This window comes from Corvus brachyrhynchos, unplaced genomic scaffold (assembly GCF_000691975.1).
Source record: "Corvus brachyrhynchos isolate BGI_N302 unplaced genomic scaffold, ASM69197v1 scaffold115, whole genome shotgun sequence".
Lineage (NCBI taxonomy): Eukaryota > Metazoa > Chordata > Aves > Passeriformes > Corvidae > Corvus > Corvus brachyrhynchos.
Window position 1 is genome coordinate 23,522,666 of NW_008239553.1, and position 19,533 is coordinate 23,542,198.

Genomic DNA, 19,533 nt, shown 5'->3' on the forward strand with positions numbered 1-19,533 from the left:
GCCTTCGCCATCGACTGGCTTTCCATGAGCTACATGCTCATCTACATCCCCTTGCTCTTCCCTGTCGCCTGGCTGCTGGACAAGAGGGGCCTGCGCCTCATCGCCCTGGCTGGCTCGGCCCTCAATGCCATGGGTGCCTGGGTGAAGCTGGGCAGCCTGAAGCCGCACCTCTTCCCCGTCACTGTCATGGGGCAGGTCATCTGTGCCCTGGCCCAGGTCTTCATCCTGGGCATGCCCTCACGCATCGCCTCGGTCTGGTTTGGCTCCCACGAGGTCTCCACCGCCTGCTCCATTGCAGTCTTTGGGAACCAGGTAAATGGGCAGCTACACCCCGGCTGGCCACGCATGTGGGGTGGGCCCTCACCTGCCTGGCTGGAGACTGAGAGTGCTAAGGGAGCAAGAGATGTACAAGAGCTAAGGGGTAAGGGCCTGAAGGGCAGCCGCAGAGATAACACGAATTTACATGAAATTTCTTCTGGAAAATGCAGCTGGTATCTGGAAGGATGCCACTGGTGTTAGCCTGAGGGCTGATGGTGGTGGCAGAGGCAAGTGGGACCTACGTCTACAGCGTTCGGGGCAGCATGGGGGTTAGGTATGGTTCTGGCTTTAAGAAGTCTTTGGCTCAGGCTCTTTCCAGTGCGCTCCGCTTCCTGTGTGTGTGAATCTCCAGTCCAGGGCTGTGATTCAGTATAATCATGAATGGCCTGCCGGGGAAAGCACAGTGCTGGGAAACTGCTTCAGGCAGAGTGTCCTTCAAACCTTTTATCTGCATCTGGACTTGACACTGCAATAGTCTCTTGCTGCTGACAACTAGATGGGACAAAGGAGATTAGCTGTCTACTGCAGACAGTACTTGTCATTGGGCCCTGGAGGCAAAGGACTTTAGCATTTTCATACCTCTTAAAAGTAGGTGCAGAATTTCCACAAGCAGTTGCTTTGAAAAAAAGAAAAGTTCCCTTCAGGCAGTGTGAGGTCAGCTCCCCGAGCACTCTTGTATCAATGTGGGTGCCAGAGGCCGGTGACACACTTGCTCAAGCTGTGACTATCTTGTAGCCGGCTAATGCTCAGAGGAGATAAATTTTTACACAGCTTTGAAATGATCAGGGAAATAGCTTCATGACCCTTGCACCGGAACACTTGCTCATAGCAGTTGAATGAAGTGAATAAGCCAATACTGATGCCATGGGGCATAAGTGAAGTGAGCCTGGCTCTGCAGCCGTGACACAAAGAAGAGGAAATCAGAACCTGGCATTAGCTGCTAGGCTGGACCTGTTCCCCTTGCTTTTAGATGCAGTGTACTCCCCTGCATGTGACTCTGTGCACCACCCTGGATCGTGCACCACCGCCTGTGGGTGGCTGCCATTCCAATTTGAATGGTTTTCAATTCAGGTAGCTTCTAATGCAGGCTGCTTCTTTCTATGTTTCTGTATTTATTTAGATAATGCTGATGCAAAAAGAGGTGAATGCTTGGAGATGGTATTTGAGGAACTAAAGTTTGTAGAACAGCACTCGGGAATTAAGGGGACTGCTTTACATCTTTTGGAAAGAGAAAATGTACTTGTCTTTATTTGAGTGCATTTAAGCTTTCCTTTTTGCTCTTATCATCCCTTCTAATGGGCAGGTTTTTATGTGTTTTTAAATGAATCTTTAGAGTTGAAGGCATCTAACTTGACATGAGCAAATAAGTAACTGAGCATTTTGCTGTCAGACTTTTTAAAAATTATTCAGGAGGAGTTACTCAACAGTGCGCTTTAGACGTCCAAACCATGAGGCTGTGAGCTTGTGCTATATGCCTGTGTGAAGTCATCATCATCCCAAAAGGAGTGGCTTAGTATAACGGTTGTGAAAAGCAAACTTTGGCTACCCTTTTGGTGCTCCACACTGCTGTGGCGGTTGAACTGACATGACAATGAGACCTCAGTTCAGTACATAGTCTTTGCTTTGTAAGCCCAGACTTTCCTTTTAGAGAATCGGAGAAGTCAGAAATGGCAGTGATTAAAGACAGAGCATATGCCACAGGGAAGACCTATTTATTTCCGTAGTCAAGCATAATCACAGTGAATGAAAACTAGCTATTTTGTTTACTGGTGATGTTGGGCAGGGGGAAAAAATAGAGGCATCCATTTTTCCTGGCTGCAGTTAAAGACTCTGTATTAGGGAGTGTTAGCAAAGGGTATAATACAGTGGTTTTGTAATTGCAGTATGGTAAATTATTCCCTATGCTCATTTCTCTACAACTATATAGGTTTTCCTTTCCTTGCCATGTCACTTAGTGTAATTATTATTATTGAATACCAAGCACTGTTGTCCCTCTCCATTAAGAATTGCAAGCAACTGTATGAAGAAGCAGGGAAGTGTCACTGCTTCTTTATTTTCTGTACCTGCCCTCTTTCTGCTCCTGCTCTCTTGGCCCCAGGCTGTACTTCAGCAGCGCCGTCCTGAGGAGAGCCCTGTCTGCTGGCTCATCTCGGTCTGCTGGGGCCATGTTTGCTGAGGACATCGCCGCTGATACAAGAAGCTTAGATTTTAGGGGTTAAGTGCTGTGGGTACTGCTAGTATTGCACAGCTTTGCAGGTGCTTGCTAAATAATGTGCTGCTTGCTGAACATTTGTTATACCGGCCAGGCAAAGGGAAAGGATGTATGGTACGATAAGGATAGGATGCCAGACCATTGATAAGGGGAAGAAACCATGATCAGAATTCCTGCTTTCAGACCTTGGAACTGGCTCGAACCAGCTTTGGGGTTTGGACTTGGACCAAGACCTCAGAGAGTATGTGCAAAGAAGCAAGGTGAAAATTTTAAGTCTGAGGTAGAGTGTTTACTTCATCAGAGGATGACTTTACTTCATCCCAGAGACCCCGGCCCACGACCACCAGGCGGCACTGCGCAGGCGTAATAGAATGCTAACCTAATTATAATACAAAGCAGCGACAGATGATGAATATGTATAGGTGTATTGTGTAACTTGATGCATATGTAATTTGTAACCAGATATATTTCAAGCTGAGTACCACAGTCGGCATGCATGGTTTTTTTGGGGCTACCCTCCATGCGTCCGGTGCCGCAATAAACATACCTACTTTACAACTTTCGAGTTGTAGAGTCTTTCCTGCGTATCACTGCTGCTTGCTGACTGATGGTAACCTTCAGGTTCAAAGTTAGCCCTGAAGAGTAAATCATTGAATCAATCAGACCAGGTGTTAAATATCCTTTGAAAAAAACAAACAATCCTTAGTAAGGTATCAGAATCACCTCACTTGTTTCTGGCCATGTGTTGGCTGTGTATCTGAAGTGCAAAGATACGTTAGATTGAGCACTCTTGAATCAATGCTGGAGAGTTTCTAGAAGAGTGTGAACACCTGTGGAGGTGATCACATTCTCTTGTTTACCCACTGCTGGTTTTCATGATATTTTACTTTTCCACGTTTTAACAGGAAGATACATAGGTGTTTTTCCATTCTTTTTCCTTGTCATGCAAGTTCATGTGTGGGGAGGTATAGAATGAAGTTTGCATGTCAGATGCTTTGGCATTCATATATTAGTGTTATTAAAATACTACTGGCTTCTCATTGCCTGAAAGACTTGGAAAAATCTATATGGGGACATTTCTTCACGCTGAAGATCTGGGGTAAAGAAGCAGAAGTGTTATGGAGAGTTCACTAATGTTCTTCAGATGTATTTTAATATTGGGAGGAATTTGTCTGATATGCTTATGAAATACAGCTGTCAGTAGTAGTGTGCCTGCTACATCAGCAGTGTTCCCTGTGGAGCACCTCGGTGCTGGATATCTGTGTGAAGTCCCACACACAAGGTGGATAGGAGAGAGCTGTCCGTGTAAGGCTGTGCTGCTTCCAATTTGTTGTATTGATTCATCAGCTGTGTCCCTGTTTGGGGCTGTGTTTGACAGGTAGCAGCAACCAGGCTTCTAACTTTTGCGTTGATGCCAGACTGTGCATCATTCTGCCTGGTGACAGGACTTGCAGTGGGAAGAAACGCTCTCCTGAGGTACTGGCATTTGCAGGAGTATGTGCTTGCTGGAGCAGCATGTCTTGCCCCTTCGTTTAACATACTTGCTCTTCTGTAACATGGGGATGAGGAAGCACACAGTCCTTTGGCATGACAGAACTAACATGGTGGTGGGGATGTTTAGGTAGCAAGTTAAGTTTTCATGGTATTTTGAAATTTATGAGCTGGAGTCTGATGGCCAGGTACCAGCTCTCTCCTTCAGCTGCCATGGTGCATGCTGAACTGCTGTGCCTGGGTTTTAAGTGTCTCACTTAAACAGCCTGAGGCAGAGGTTTTAGGTGGTACCTGCAGCTTGCTGGGAGTGCCAGTCTCAAAGTGATTAGGTGATGGCTTTTGAAATAGACAAAGTAGGTGCTAAGCTGTGAATGAAATTCAGAAAAATGTTCTCTCTGTCACTTCTGGTGTGTCCTTTCCCCCTGTTTTGGACTGGGGAAAGAAAGGGTAGTGGGTGAGATGGGTTTTGCCATGTATTTAGGTCTGCAGCATGTGAATGGCCATTGCTTTTGAGCTGGTGATCCTACAGTGCTGTTTGTGCTGAGCATGTGCCATTGATGCCTCACTGGTAACTCTGTTCTGTACCTTTTGCCCTTCAAGAAAGACAGCATCTGAAAATCTAAGAAGCATTGTGGAAATTTATCATATCCTGTGGAATCCCTGTCTTCCAGTCTTTGAGTGGACTTCTAGATTTCTTTGGCTGTTCTCTCTCTCTGCTGGAGGATTCCCATGCTTTCAAATGATTCCCTGCTAGAAATATGGACAGATGGTGGTGATCTGTCTCACAGCCCTCTAGCTTGGCCCTGTATCTCCCAGAGTTTTAGCTATCAGAATAGAGATTTTAGTGGCAGTACCTAATGGTTGACATAGTAGCTTGTAGTGACAGTAGTTAATGGTTGACATTCTCCAGCCCTGTCTCCTTTCTCTCCCTGAAAAAAAAAGGGCAGGGTGGATCAGAGCACTCAGATCTCAGGGAGTGCTGTGTAGCCGACTCTCCAAGATCCTGGATGTGGCTCAGTGTGGGAGGGCGTGCTGACCAAATAGCACTGTGGCTTTTGCAGGAATGACTGTGTTTCTATAAATGGATGTGATAACATGAAATGAACTTCTACCCATTTCATCTGGTGCTCCCTTCCCAGACATACACCAAGGGCAGCTCCCCCTTCTCTCCCACAGAAGTTGGCTTTTGGGTTAAGTTCTGCATGGGAGTTTAAATGAATGTCTGCAGTGTTTCTGATGGGAGGGCCTACCCTACAGCACCCTCAGCACTTGCCCTGCAGGATCCCTGGGATTGTCTGTATTAGGTGACTGGAGTAGGTCCTTGACCAAAGCATATCCTCACTGAGGATACCAGTAGCAGCTGAGGTAGCTGTCAGAGCTGAAACCCCTCTGCTTTGTTCTCTCTCTCGTCTACTGCTGTTGTTTTGCTGTGTTGTATTTCTTTCCCAGCAGACTGTGGGAAGGTGCATTCAAGGCTGACAGGCCCCAAATGACTTGCACAGAGGAAGAATCTTCACTGTACAGCATTGCATCATATTAGGCATTATGAGACGATGCCACAGAAGCAGAAGTGTGATGCGGAAGGGAGTTTGCTTTGTTTTCAGATGGGCTTTGGTTGCGCAAGTGCAGTTTGGAAAAACAAAATGTCCCCTACATTAGTGGGAAAGTCAAATAGAGCTTAAATCCGGTCTTATCACAAGGCTTGATTACAATTTTTCCTTTCACAACTTGTGTACTTTTTTATTTTGTCTTAAAACACTGCAAAAAAGTTATGTAAATTGTACAGATAGGTACATTGGCTTCCTGACTATCTGGATTTCCATAGGCTCTTGTAATTTTGCTGTCAGTGGTATGGAAGAAGCATATTCTGGACACCAATTCATACAAAAGTTTACTGTAGGAACTGGCAGCTTCTACTTACACAGCACCTCAGTTGGGCATTTTCAATTCTCCTGTGGCCTTTTGTATGGAAAGACAGCTGGGACCTGTGCTGATAGCAAAGTATTAGGAAGCCAATATGCAATTGGGAGGCACAGGGGGAGAGAAGGGGGTGGGTGGCTACTCTGCAGGTTGTGATACGTGAATTATAGGGTCAGAAAGTTCAGGTGCTCTTGTGAAATGTTATGGTTACATAACATTTTGAGGGGCACCTGTAGTTAGAAAAGGAGGGAGGGCCTAGGACAGGGCTTTGATACCCAGACAAGAGTAGAAGAGGAGGCTGTGTTGCCCAGAGCCTGGAACAGGCATCTCCTCAGAGGGGCTCCTGAGTGAATCCAGAGGAGATTTGGAGTGTATCCTCCTCACTCTCCAAAGTCGTGGCTTGGGAACTTGCTAAGACTGTGTTGAAATAATGGTGTCTGAAAAGCCTGTTGTATTGGTGTTTATCAAAGTATAGATCTTTCAATTGCTACATTTGCTGTCCACTTGGCCAAACCAGCAGGCTGCTGGTCTTGGGGTTTCCTGGGACTCCTGCTTATGCTGAGCCTCTTAAAAATTAGCATCACTTTCCTCTTCCTCCATTCCCGATTTGAGTATTTGGTAACAGATAATTTGGTATGTTTGTGTGCAAGTAGCATGGATTTTCTGTTGACTTGTTCTTTTGAACTCCTGGATGAATACCAGCTGGTCCTGATGCCTCATAGAAGATATTAGTTGAAATAAATTGAGTTATATCTTCCACTCATAACACTTCAGATTTTTGCCATATGAAGAGGTTGTGTTGATGTGGAAACATCCAATAAATATAATGTCATGAATGATGGTCCAAGACCTCCCTCTTTCTTGAATGTTCTCCTTCCACACTGATCATCTTTTGACCCTTCTGTCAGGTTTCCTGATTTTGTTGTGTTTGAAGAGTTTTGACTTAGTTTGTAAAGCTGTTCTGGTGCCTCTTTTGGCCTAATTATGGTTTTAATTTTTTAGCTTGATCCAGCTTGCTGTCATTTTTCTTTGAAGGAATAATGTCCAGTTTTTGAGGTGGGTGGTTTATGTTCTTGTTGTGGTTTTGTTTGTTTGTTTGTGGTTTTGGGTTTTTGTTTTTTACTTAATTGTGGTTTCTTTACTCTGTTCTAAAATATTTTGCTAATATTCTCTAGGCTTACACTGAGCCTCTGATTCAGTGTCTTTGCACAGTCTTAATGCCACTTGCAAGCATTTAATTTCTTAGGCTTTTCTTCTTAATTTCCATTTAACACACTTCTTTCCTTTTAGGCAACTTCCTCTTGTGAGTTATATATTGCTGTAGTGCTTTGGAGGTTGTTTCCTTTTTTTTTTTTTGTCGCTGCTGCAAGGAAGCTGAATTTGTGTGCAGTGCAGAACCATTCTGTAATATTGATCATAGTCGCACTGTGCTGTTCTGGGTCGAATCACAAATTGTGCTGCTTCTTAAAAGTTTTCCTCAGAAAAGGGTATTTATGGAATCCAAAAATGCAGTCTCTGCATCATCCCTGTCATGATGCTTATTTAGCTTGCAAGGGCATTGTCAAAATTTCTTTACTGTTGTATACTTTTGCTTTTGCAGCATCTCTCTGTCTCTGTCTTTTAACATTTTAATTGACCTTCTGGATTTGGTGGTCCCTTCTGTCAACATTTATACCTACTTATGGAATTTTACAGGGCTTCTGTATTCTTGTTGCTGACTCGTAGTTTTCTTTGAGGTGGAGGTCCTCTCCTGCACTCCTCCATTGATCATTCATTTACAGTTTTTATGCTGATACACCACTGGTTATCTTCCTTCAGCAGACTCTTAGCAGCTAACCTCAGACATGTGATTCTCTATTTCAAGACTTTGGGTACATTTATACCATCTTCTTAGCTACTTGCTCTTGGTTCTTGTACACACATGAATATTGAATCTGATGTTGTTGTTGTGACTGGTCCTTGGCAAAATTCAGGTAGGAAATACATTCTTTCTATCCTTTACCAGTCTCTAAAGAATAAGTCATCTGAACAGTGCACTCCGCTGTAGTTGTTGGCTTTCCTGGTAGTGTGTTTAAAATTACCCCAAAGCATTTTTAAAATAAAGTGCCAGCAGCCTGATCTCCTGGAGAGATCCTCAGAGATCAGGACAGTTGGTGGGGTTTTGGGAGTTCCCCTTCTGTTTTCTTTTTTCTCTTGAGGAATTTTTCCCATATATGTTGCCGGGGTGACAAATTGCTGGGTGCTTGGGAGAAACAAAAGACCTGGCCACAAAGGGAGGCATCCAACGGGCTACTCTCTTTCACCTGGACCTGTGGGCTGGGGTTCTCAGCGTTTGGATGGAGAAAGAGGCTGCCATCTTTGTGGAGGGATTTAATCTGCTGCAGGCTTCTGCTTTTCTGCTGCCTTCCTTCTACCGTGAGTTGAGCCCGCTCACTGGAGCAGCTGTTGCACCAGGACCCTAACACCCCACCTTACTAGAAGAGGGACCTGTTCACCATCTGCTCAGGTGCCTCAGGGAGAAACCCCAGGATTCCCAAGCCTGCCTTTCCCTGCCCCGCTGGGAGCCGAGCTGCGGCTGCCCTTCCCCCGCTGTTGCTTTTGGCCCCTGATGTTCCAGCCTGCTGTTCCTGAGGGTCCGGCTGGACACCGGGATCAGCTGCCCAGGGGTTTGTGAAGCCTTTGTTCCATCCCTTCCCGGGATCCCAGGCCGCCATTGCCGCGTGCTCCCTGAGCTTGCTCCGGAGCGGAACCATCGCACCCGCCCCGCTAACCGGGAGCCGCCAGCGCCCCTGCCAGCTGTGATCGGAACTGCACCCGAGGGGAAAGGGCCTGACAGCCGAGACGGCTGGGACTGGGTTTGTGGTTCTGTTTGCTGTTACTGCTGTAGTTATTGTTGAATGCCTGGTTATCCATATATATATAGAGAGAGAGACAGTAAAGAACTGTTCTTCCTATTCCTCATATCTGCCTGAAAGCCCCTTATAATTATAATAATTTGGAGGGAAGGGGGTTGTGTTTTTCATTTCAAGGGAGGCTCCTGCCTTCCTTGGCAGACACCTGTCTTTCAAACCAAGACAACAGTGCTGGGTGTTTGGGCGAGAGAATGCTGAGTGATTTACCAAATTTTGAGAACAAGCTTATCTGTATAGGTATTGGGGACCTACCTGCCTGTGTAAAGGTTGGAGATACAAATTGAATAAGAGGGTCCATTATGATCCATTATGACTGATGGTCTCTGTAAGGAGGGTAGCACAGCCTTTTGTAGAACTAACCTTATTTTTACATTGCTTTACTTTCGCTGATGTGCAAGGTGTGGAGAAGGGAGAGAAGTTATTTTTCCCTTTCTAAGGCGTCTTTTAAATTTTCTGGTTAATTGGTCACAGTGTTTTTGTGGGTTGATGGTAATGTGCATGCTGACCTGCTGAGAACCAGGCTAAAAATCTCCTTGTGAAAGGTAAAGTATATGCAGTGTAATAGTCATCATGTTGTTGAGAGCTTGTCTTCTTTGCTAAAAATGGTATGAATAATCCAGGGTCTCTAAGTGTCATTCAGGAAATCTTCAGTTTTAGTCAAGTCAAGGGGCCTCATCTTCACAGAATTAATAGAATGAGTTGCTCTGAAATATAAAATGTCTCCTATTGCTATGATATTTTTTGTCCATTCTGCTACCGAGTTCTTATCAACGGTATAATGAACTCCTAATGGATAAAAGTTGTTTCTTTTTGGGTGAGGAGAAGAGAGAGGATAAAACATCCATTTATGGCTAGAAAAATTGTTCAGGAAACTTCTTCTGAAAAGGCAACAAGCAGTTCAAAAGAGTTGGGTGAGTCTGTGACCCATTGGGTAAGTGATGACTACAGGACCTCCCAGCAGAAGATTTCTAATCAATTTGCAACACAGACTCTCAATACTTCCTCTGCTAGGTATATCAGATAGATCCTTTTTCAGCTGGACGGAGACTGGAAAAGATTGAATCTCAGCTGTGATCCTGGAGAAATTTACGTCAGAGGTCAGAATAAAGCGTGGATCTCTCCTTTCCTGTTGTTTTGCTGCTGTTCAGCAGCTCATGTGGCTAGCATGTGATCGCAGAGAGAAGGAAGCCAAGAAGTATCTAGCACAGGAATCCAGCTTAGTTCTTCCAAGAGTGAAACAGTGGTAAGACAGAGTCAGTTTCTAGTAAGGTGTTTGTAAACCTTACTTGGGAAAGGGTGGGTGGCACATGGGAGACCTGATATATATGAGAGTCAATAGACTCTTCCCTCGAATGGAAAGGAGCAATGTTGAGAGTCTTTTCCTCAAAGGTTAAATCTTTAGGAATACTCTGGAGATAGGAGTGAAGTGTAGGCTGGCTGTGTCCTGGTCTGACCAGGCACACTAGAGCCACAGGCCTGCACTTGGCCACAAGGAGGACAAAATAAATGTGCTGCAGAGACAAGCAGGCTCCTGCCGTCTACCAGCGATCTCTGTGAGCTTCTGTGTTTGATGCTATTACCTTTTCTGTGCAGCTGCAGGCTTGTGCAGGGAAGAGGGGGGCATGCAGTTTGATGGAGATTAGAGCTTGAAGCCTCTAAACCACATGGTAGTTGTGCTCACTGTAGTCAGTGAGCAGTGCAGAGGAGGAGAGCCAGCCTGACTCGCTGTGATGAGAGGCTGGGGATAGGCCATGTCTGAACAATATTGAGCTCTGGCAAGTTTAGTCCTGTGTCAGTCTGTCTGTGCCATGTGGGTGTTAGGAAGGTTTATCCTCCCTGATGGTCTTTTAAGTTTCATGCTAAACTCGTTCAGTTCTTGACTTGCTATCTGGGATGGCACAGCTTGGGTTTGTCTTCAGTCTGCATAACCATAACTCAAATGTTTTATTCCTGACAGTGCCTTGAACTGGTAGGGCACATATGTAATCTCTTGGTGGCTCTTCCTACTAGCTCCCTGTGATGTCCTAACACCAAGACTGAATTTAGCACAGGTATCTTGTTGCTGATCCTGACCCAGGTTATCCAGTGGAGGGCACTGTTTGACACAGGAGAAGTTTGGCCAGACATGGTTGAAAGTTACTTGTTTGTAAGCTAAATAGGTTGCCTGAGGGTAGCAGATAGCTCTGTTTGAGTCATAAATATTCTTCCTGTCTCAAAAATACATCAGCTGGATGGAGCAGTAGGGATTTTGAGGAGAGTTTTCTGGGGCTGGAGGGCACAAGCTGATTTTTAGCCTAACTACCAGATATGGCAACCAAAATATATGTGTTCTGAGGTCTTTGTCTTGGCCAGTGAGTGAGTCTTCCAGAATGAATCTGTCAGCATCCCAGAAACATAGAGACATGTCAGAGAAAGCATGCAGAAAGCACAAGAAGGTTTTGCTAGAAGACAGCCTGGGAAACTTGTCTGAGCTCGTGCCTGGGCTACAGGACTCTTGGGTCTTCTGCTCTGTGCTGACATGCTTCCATGAGGTTTATGGGCTGCACAGAACTTGTCTTCCTTAGTCCTTGTGTTCTGTACACTTCAGAGTAGTTTATCCAGGGACAGTTGCCAAGCTCCATTAGTAAAACAACCTTGACATCTAGGATATGTGCTGTCAACACTTCCTTTGCTTTCAGCTTTGATGTTCTTGTAGGTTCTCCTACAAGCACTCCTGGTGCTTGCAGGGTGAGCCTTTTCTTGGGACGCTGCTCATTTGAAACTGTGTCAAAGTTGGCTGAGCCAGATTAACATCTCACTTATTTGGAGTGGTCAGGTTTCTGTCTCAGTCCTTGCCCTTATCTGGTTGGAAAATAAATTGGTTCAACTCAGGTTCAACTCATTGAACCCAGCAATTATTCTGGTTGGTCTTGATGGTCTTGTTTTCTGCCATTTTTAATGAGCAAAATTGTAATACCAGGTGATCAGGCCAGCTCTAGAGCAGGGGCAAGGTAAGCAGTGGGATGTGTGTGTGGGCAGGAACATATATTTGTGGGGGAAGGTCAGGGCAGGCAAGACCTCCACTTTGATGGAGCCAGGTATTCATTCTGCTCAATTCTGTTGTAAAACCTTGCTGTGAATATCCTGACAGTTGTAAATGCACTGAGGAAACCTCTTTTAAGGCCCAATTGCAATGGGTATCTGTTTTTTTTCTCTTAATTTTTGGGTGGTAAAGAAGATTTTCATCTTGGTTGTGAAATTGGATTAGGCTCAGTTGAACCTGTACTGAGCGGTAGGGTAGTGGCAATGCTGTGGTTTCATGTCATGCCTCTGTTTATCCCCTCTCTCTCCTGCTCAGCTTGGCATTGCTGCAGGCTTTCTGGTCCCTCCAGTTCTCATTCCTAATGTGGAGGATGTGGAGAAGCTGGCCTACCACATCAGCATCATGTTCTTCATGACTGCAGGTGTGGCATCAGCCCTGTTCATCCTGGTCATCATAGGTAAGGATGTGGAATGGGACTGGGAAGATCAGCTGATGTGTGAATGGGGTCTGTGTGCCTGGAAGTGGGCTGGGCTGGAAGTCCATGTGGGGATGTGTCCTAGTATGCAGCTGACAGGGTCATGCAATACCATATCTTGCTGCTTCAAACCCTTGATGAACAGCACATGTAGAAGGGAATGTAAGAGGTTGTGAGTGAGCCTGCTAAATTGTTAGTTTTGTCCCTTGCCTGCATAATAAAATCCTGGCATGAGTAAGTCCTTTAAAAAACAACAGAAATCTTGCAAGTTTCATAGTCATCTTCCCTGCAAATGGGGTGCTGGGCCTTGGGTTATGTCTGGGACCTGGCTACCCCTTAAGAGTAGAGAGAAAGAGACAGATTATATGGCATCACAGGAACAAGCTGTTCCCAGTTATGAGTGGAGAGAATAAAGCATGAAGGACAGTAGCAGGACACTAGAGGTGCAATTCCCCTGCTTAACACATGAAGTCAAAACCAGATCTTTAGCATGAAAGACTGGCATGTTCACTGGAGAGCTGTGTTTAGTTGCTGAATTCCATGAAATTTTTTGATAGGCTTCTCTTGCCAGTTTGTTCGTGTTGCTGGTGGCTGAATCAGATGTAGACTTCAAATCATGTGGGGCAGGGAATGACAAGGTACAAAAATGCCTGTCTAGCACCTGGCACAGCAGTATTGCCTGTGACTGGGATTTCTGGATGCTACTTTAATGCTATTAAGGGGCAGCAGATCACTTGGCCTGAAGTAAAACCTGGCAAAAGTTATTGTTCCCTGGGCACTGGCCACTGCAGAGCACTAGGCCACATTTGTCAACTGACTTGTCCAGTTCTGCTTTGTCATTTGTAAATCCACATAACACTTTTGCACCTGGCTGGTCATCCTTCTAGAGGCAAAGGCATTAATAGTCCTGAGAACTCTTTTGGTGCTGTTGGACACTGCCTACACAAAAAGCTAATTGAAGGCAAGATGTTTTCCTTGGCAAGGTAGCAGGAGTTACTGTTGGAAGAGAGCTGTTCTTTCCTGTTCCTGGATAAGTTCACGCATGGAGATCAAAGCTTGAGGACAATGGTGTGTTTTGTACACTTGGTTCTGCTAGCCCCTCTGTCATCCCTCAAATGGCGCAGTGTGTGCTCAGGCCCCTCAACTGCACCATTACAAACAGATGTATTTTGTGTCTGGTTTCAGTCTTCAAGGAGAAGCCCCTGCACCCTCCAAGCCGAGCTCAGGCCTCGATCCAGTCAAGACCAACTGCGGAATATTCCTACATGCAATCAATCCTTCGTCTGCTCCGCAATGCCAACTTTTTGCTGCTTATGGTCACTTATGGTAAGGTCTGGCCTTTCTTCTTGTGCAGTTATCACTGCTTCTTCCTCCCTCTCTGCTCTGCTGGGGCAGAAACTGGCTTGAGTTGTTTTAGGGGAGCATAAGGATAGCTCCCCCTGCTGCCACAGACCAGGAATCCTTATAGCCCAGTACTCTTCAGCAGTGGTTATCAGCAGATGCAGCAGGGAAAAACGAAAGGAAGGCAAGCACACAGAGGATGATGTGCCCCTACAGCAGTTCTCCCGGTCTTTGACTGCTGTTCAGGGGATTTCCTTATCTGTCTTTTTTTTCTAGTTGTTTAGTTAATTGCAGTGAACCAATCCAAGTGCTTACATAAGAAAAATATGGCAGTGTCTGAGTGCAAGTCACAGAACTGAGTGAAAGTCATTTCTGAAGGCAAGGATATGAATATGACTGCCAGGCATCTCAGTAGATGTCCTGTGGAGTATGCAGATGTGCAGACTTTGTCAGCTTCCCAGGCAGTCCCTGTGAAGCAATTGGAAGGAAGGAGAATCTTATGCCATCTGTCCTTGCATGCTGAATTTGCTGCTTGCTTCTCTTCAGTAGTCTTAGCCTCTTTATTTGAGGGCAGTGTGATGTGTTGAATCTATTCCCTGATGCTGAATTGGCATATGGAAAAGTGTTTTTCTTATTAGCAGAAAGGCCATTGTGGTCTGTGCCTGACTGCATAATAGGGTATACTGTAGCCAGCTACTGTGTGGGTAGTTTTGTCCTCACTCTTCCTACCAGCTTGCTATGGAAGCTTCTCAGGGGGTCAGTTAAATACTGCTGAAAGTTCTGCACGTTCTGCCGGCAATTTTGTCTGAAAGACCTTGTGGGTGAGTAGGCAGGTTGGAGAGAGTGAGATAGTGGCTTTGTACTTGAGGATGCTAATGGTCTTTGGAGTTGTTGGAATCTCTGCTCCCTTCCTTCTCAATGCAATAGACTTCTAGAAATGCCCCTCTCAGATTGCCCTTAAACTCTGCTGGTTTGCATTGCAGCTGCTGGGTTTGGCGTTTTTTTTTTTTTTTACATAGTACATAATGCCCTCTCAGAAAGTGAAGACAGAAAAACCTGTCAGGCAGACTGTGTCTAAAGTTGGATTGTATCATCTGCTCAGTTCATACTTACCCTTCAGGAAAAAGAGAGGGGAAAGCATTTTCTCTAATATGCGTAAACAAGTCCTAGAGGAGAGAGGAGGGCTCTCAGTACAAAGAGAGTGTTTAGAATCTGACCTTCCTGGGATAATTCTTTTCTGGCAGTCACAAACAGTGTGGAAAATCCGTTCAGTGGCTCATAATTCATTTTCTCTTACTGCTGGTCTGTGCATTTATTCTGTTCCTCTCTATGTCAGCCTCATGCCAATCTCCAGCTTGACTTGAGATGGTGACTGTTACTCAGAGAGGGAACTATGCTGTGAAACTTTTTTTTTTAACTTGTCTGGGTTTAAAATGGTGACAGTTTTTCCTACTCAAGTCAAAAGTTAAGTTGGCCAAGATTTAAGACATCTGCAGCCACATGAGTGCAGCTGAGTCATCCTGCCTACCTAACACAAAGATATCTGCAGCCTGTCGGCTTTTGTGTTAGCATAGGATGTGTCAGGGGAGAGAGGGGCAAACCTGCTGCTTGTTCATCTCCTGGCTCTAGAAAGAATGGGGATCCTCCCACAATGCCAAGTCAGAACAGGTCTGCAGACCTCTAAGGTCTTGGTATTACCAACAGTCAATGATTCCTTTCTTGTGGCAAGACTTACAATGCTAGAAACAGTGGTGTCACTGCGGCTATGTCAGTGCTAGTGAACTGTTTTTCAGGAAAGCCCTCAGAGAACCTTTTCCCCAAGGCTGCTGGCATTGCTTCCATAAAACTGAGGCATAACATGGAATGGACATAAAGGAATTCCAAGTCCATGAGGTTGGGCTTTGTATTGGAGAGCACATTGCTAGTGGGAGGCAGTAGGTAGGATAAGGGTGAGAAGTTCTGGGAAAGGTTGGTAGAATGGGAGTCATGAGACAGTCTTAAAGAAACAGCATTTGGAATGGTGGGGGGGCAATGAGGAGGAGGCAGAGCAATGAGAACTGCATAAGGAACCATTGTTGGGGTGGATTACAAGGGTGAACAAGAGAGAGACCAAGAGTCTGGCATGTAGGTAATAGGCTGCCTATCTGTCGGAGACCTGGGTTCTAGTCTGAGGCTTAATAAGAGCTCCTTTTGGAGCTGTAGGCAATAAAATTCCCTATTCTGGCCTCTATAAAATAGAGGAGACGCTGAGGTATCAAAAGTATTATTCTACACTGCAAGCAAACCATGGTAACTAGCTAAAGAATCAGGTGGTGCTGGAGCTTCAGATGTTCTGCTCCCAGCTACTAGTTCTGATTTCCCTCATCTGGGTGGGCAAATGGCCGCTTTCCTGTTGGAAGCAACCATTACCTGTTTTATGGACATTCAAACAGCTGTGATTCTCAGAGAAGCTTCACTGAGCAACTGTGACATATATAGTGCCTACTTTTCTCAGCCCTCACATATGCAATTTTGACACATTGTCTTGATTCTTAGACTGTTTTGCCTGACTCTGGTGCCAAGTGTTGCTGCTAGCTCTTATTTTCTGCCCAGCTTGGGAGCAGGGGCAAGGTCTTCTCTGTCTTGGAAATCACATGCATCACAGAGCTGCTGTAAAGCTGGTTTACTGACAGCATCAGGTAGCAGAGCAACATCTGGCTGTCTTCACGAGGCTGCTGTCCTCTTGGCTGGGTGAGAAATTGAGGTGCACAAATGAGTGGTTAATGTTTATGCCCAGGTTTGAAGTGAAGAAGCAGAAGGACTGTGCTGATCTGCCATACTCCCGTGTCCTGGCGCTGCAGCTTGTGGTGTCACCCAGTGAGCAGGGTGCTCCAGAAGTGGAGATAGGATGAAGCTGAATTAGGGTCTGTTAGCTGTTTTGCCATAGCCAAGTGTTGCAACGAGACAGCTTTCAAGGCTGGAGGATGCCTCCTTGCTGTGAGATCTCTGGTTGTTCTCCCCCATCCCTGGCTGGAGTTTCCAGCCTTCCTGAGTAACTCTTGATAAGGATTGGGTAGATTCTCCTGCCTAATGAGCATGTCGCTACAGCCTCTGCTGTAACCTTCTGACACATGATTTTGAAGCAGGAAGCATTGTCACAGGCAATATTTGGGATCACTTGCATAAGAGTCTTCATTTGTTGTCTGTGCCATACAGCTGTGGAGTGAGCTTTCCTTTATCACAGAATGGTTTGGGTTAGAAGGGATCTTAAAGATCATCTAGTTCTAACCCCCATGCCATGTGCAGGGACACCTTGCCCTAGACCTAGTCACTCAGAGCCCAGTCCAGCCTGGCCTTAAACACTTCCATCTACACCTTTGGGCAACCTGTTCCAGTGCCTCGCCACCCTCACAGTAAATTGTAATGTTGTCAGAGATGGTGTGTGAAGAAGTGTGATGCACCCTCCAGCTGCCAGTCTTGTGGCTCCTCATAGTGCTGTGTACTGCAACAGCTATCCAGTGTTCAGTGGAAGACTGGGCTAGGTTGCAGGATTGCTGAGTACTTAAGGAGAGCTTAGGGGTTTGTTCTCTCTGTCAAAGCTCTGCCTGCTAGACTGCACTTCTGTATCCTGTATTGTTAGTTTCTGCTTTTAGCTGAGGCTTAGGAAAAGTAGGAAGGGGGAACTTGACATGTATCTGTTTTGTCAGGATTTCAGGCATCTGTGCCAGACTTTTTAAACTCATGGTTCCTTTTGGAGCCTACAGATGTGTAAGCTGCAGTGGTGAAATGTCCCCTTCCCTCCACCCATCAGGATCACTGAAGCCTTGAAGAGAAACCAACTGCAAATGTAAATGACTTTCTGAGAAGAAAGTTGTGCTGACTGTTACAGACCTCATCCACCTGGGGAAGGTTTCTCAGTATCACCCAAGGTGAGAGTGTAGCCGTTGCAGTACTGCTGGTCCAGTGCACATGTGGATGTTCTTGCCTGCTGTAAGCAAAGCTGTTGGGTTTTCTGCCCTTCTGAGAAGGCATTTAACCAATGAGAATTGCATGTATGATGGAGCAGAGTGTCTGGATAGGGCTTGACCAGTATCACCCCAACAGTTTCATTCTCACCTTGGGTGATACTGAGAAACCTTCACCAGATGATTGATGCTTGTAACAGTTAATCTAGGTTCTCTTTCAGAAATACAGTTACTTTTATGGGTTTTTTTCAGGCCTCAGTGATATCTTTTAAAATGCAAGACTTTTCCCATGCAGACACACACCCCAGATGCCTGAGGGTAATGCTGTCTGTGCTTCACCAATCACCTCTGCTCCTACTTATCTTCTGGTGTTTCTTGGCTTGGAGAGAATGTTACTTACTGGCTGTCAGCAGGGAGAATGCTATCAGGCTGTCTCTGGGAGGAAAACACACAGGTCAATGACACTTGTTAATTGAATCTCAGGTCCTTGTTCAAGGTGTGGTGCTGAGGCAGGTGCTTTTCTACTATTCTGACTTGGCTGGGGGCAGAGGAGAAACTTGCAGTGCTAAAGATGGATCTGGCTGTGAGAGAGGGTTGAGACCCTTGAAGGTGTTGCAAGACCTTTCAGTACCAGAAATGTGCACAGCCCTTCCTCTAGCTGCTTAGGTAAGAACCATCCTGAAACTGCAGGGTGCTTCCTCCTGCATGCTGAGGCCTGGATGTTGGTCTGCATTTCTTTCAGTAACCCATGTCTAGTCTGGCTCACTCTCCTGAGACTCTGCAGCCTTGTTCTGGATCGATGGTCCCAAAGATTTCTCTCTTTGCATTTCTACCCTTTCACAAGCCAACAGGAGAGTAACAGGCTTTGAATGTGCTGCATTTTTATCCCCTTCTCAGGTCTGAATGTAGGTTGTTTCTACGCCTTGTCCACTCTGCTGAGCCGCATGGTGATCCATCACTACCCAGTAAGTGCATCCAACCCTCATGGCCCTCTCTGATGCTTGCTGTTGTCCAGCACTGGCTGCCGAAGGAGAGTCTGTGAGAAAGGCAATGTCACAGCACTCCTGGCTGGCTCTAGCACCAGTTGGCTGTGCCTTTTTTCCTTTACACCACCCCATGCAAAAGCTGGTGAGCTCTAGAAAGGACAGCTCCTTTGCACGTTAAATAAAAGCATTTACTTTTGAGAAAATCTTCCAGCAATTTCCTCTCCTTGTTTATGACTGTGATTTCTACTGGGACATCTGTTCCAGGAAGCTGCCCATGCTCCTGTTCTGGTGGCAGAAGGGTGGGGTGCCTCAGTGCCTGAGCTATTGTACAGCTTACTGGTGGTACTGCATGCCACAGAGCTCTCTTCTGTGGTGCCCTATGGTGAGTCCCAGTATTTCCTAGTCAATCTGGCCCAAATCCTGACACCAGACAGCAAGCTTCATAGAGTTTATGCTAACTCCTCTGAGAGGATCTGCTCGCACTGGCCAGTGCACACCTTTTTCTCAGGGCTGGCTCAGAGACAATTGCCAGACCACTTTTTTTCACGGACCAGAAAGCACTGGCTCATAGTGGGCCCAAAAGTGTTCCTGGAAAGGCTAGTTCTGGTTAGTGTGTTATCAGCAGAAAACATGCATGAAGACTAACTTTGATGTCTCTTCCTCTCTGGGTTTTCTGCACTTTGTGTTTTGTTGGGTATGACTTAGCTCTTGCATTTGTGTGTGTATGTGTCTCACCACAGGGGGAGGAGGTGAATGCTGGCAGGATTGGACTCACCATTATACTGTCGGGGATGGTTGGGGCTCTGATCTCCGGCATCTGGTTGGACAAAACCAAAACCTACAAGTAAGTCCCTTGTTTGCCTCTGTGCCCCCATACTATGCAAGGAGCAACCCTGTGCAGTTGCAAGTTGG

General features: G+C 45.8%; 1 protein-coding gene across 3 annotated transcripts in view; it reads left to right on the forward strand.

Moving 5' to 3' along the window:
* The first annotated feature begins 6 nt into the window (after nucleotides 1–6).
* The window catches only part of FLVCR2 (feline leukemia virus subgroup C cellular receptor family member 2), a 36,480-nt gene continuing 16,953 nt past the window's right edge, over nucleotides 7–19,533 (forward strand). For all 3 annotated transcript variants that reach the window (XM_017742229.1, XM_017742232.1, XM_017742230.1), the window contains exons 1-5: nucleotides 7–312; nucleotides 12,191–12,332; nucleotides 13,536–13,676; nucleotides 18,533–18,600; nucleotides 19,362–19,465. In XM_017742229.1, the coding sequence (XP_017597718.1) occupies nucleotides 25–312; nucleotides 12,191–12,332; nucleotides 13,536–13,676; nucleotides 18,533–18,600; nucleotides 19,362–19,465 (743 nt within the window). In that variant the 5' untranslated portion in view covers nucleotides 7–24. The remainder of the gene's footprint in view (nucleotides 313–12,190; nucleotides 12,333–13,535; nucleotides 13,677–18,532; nucleotides 18,601–19,361; nucleotides 19,466–19,533) is intronic.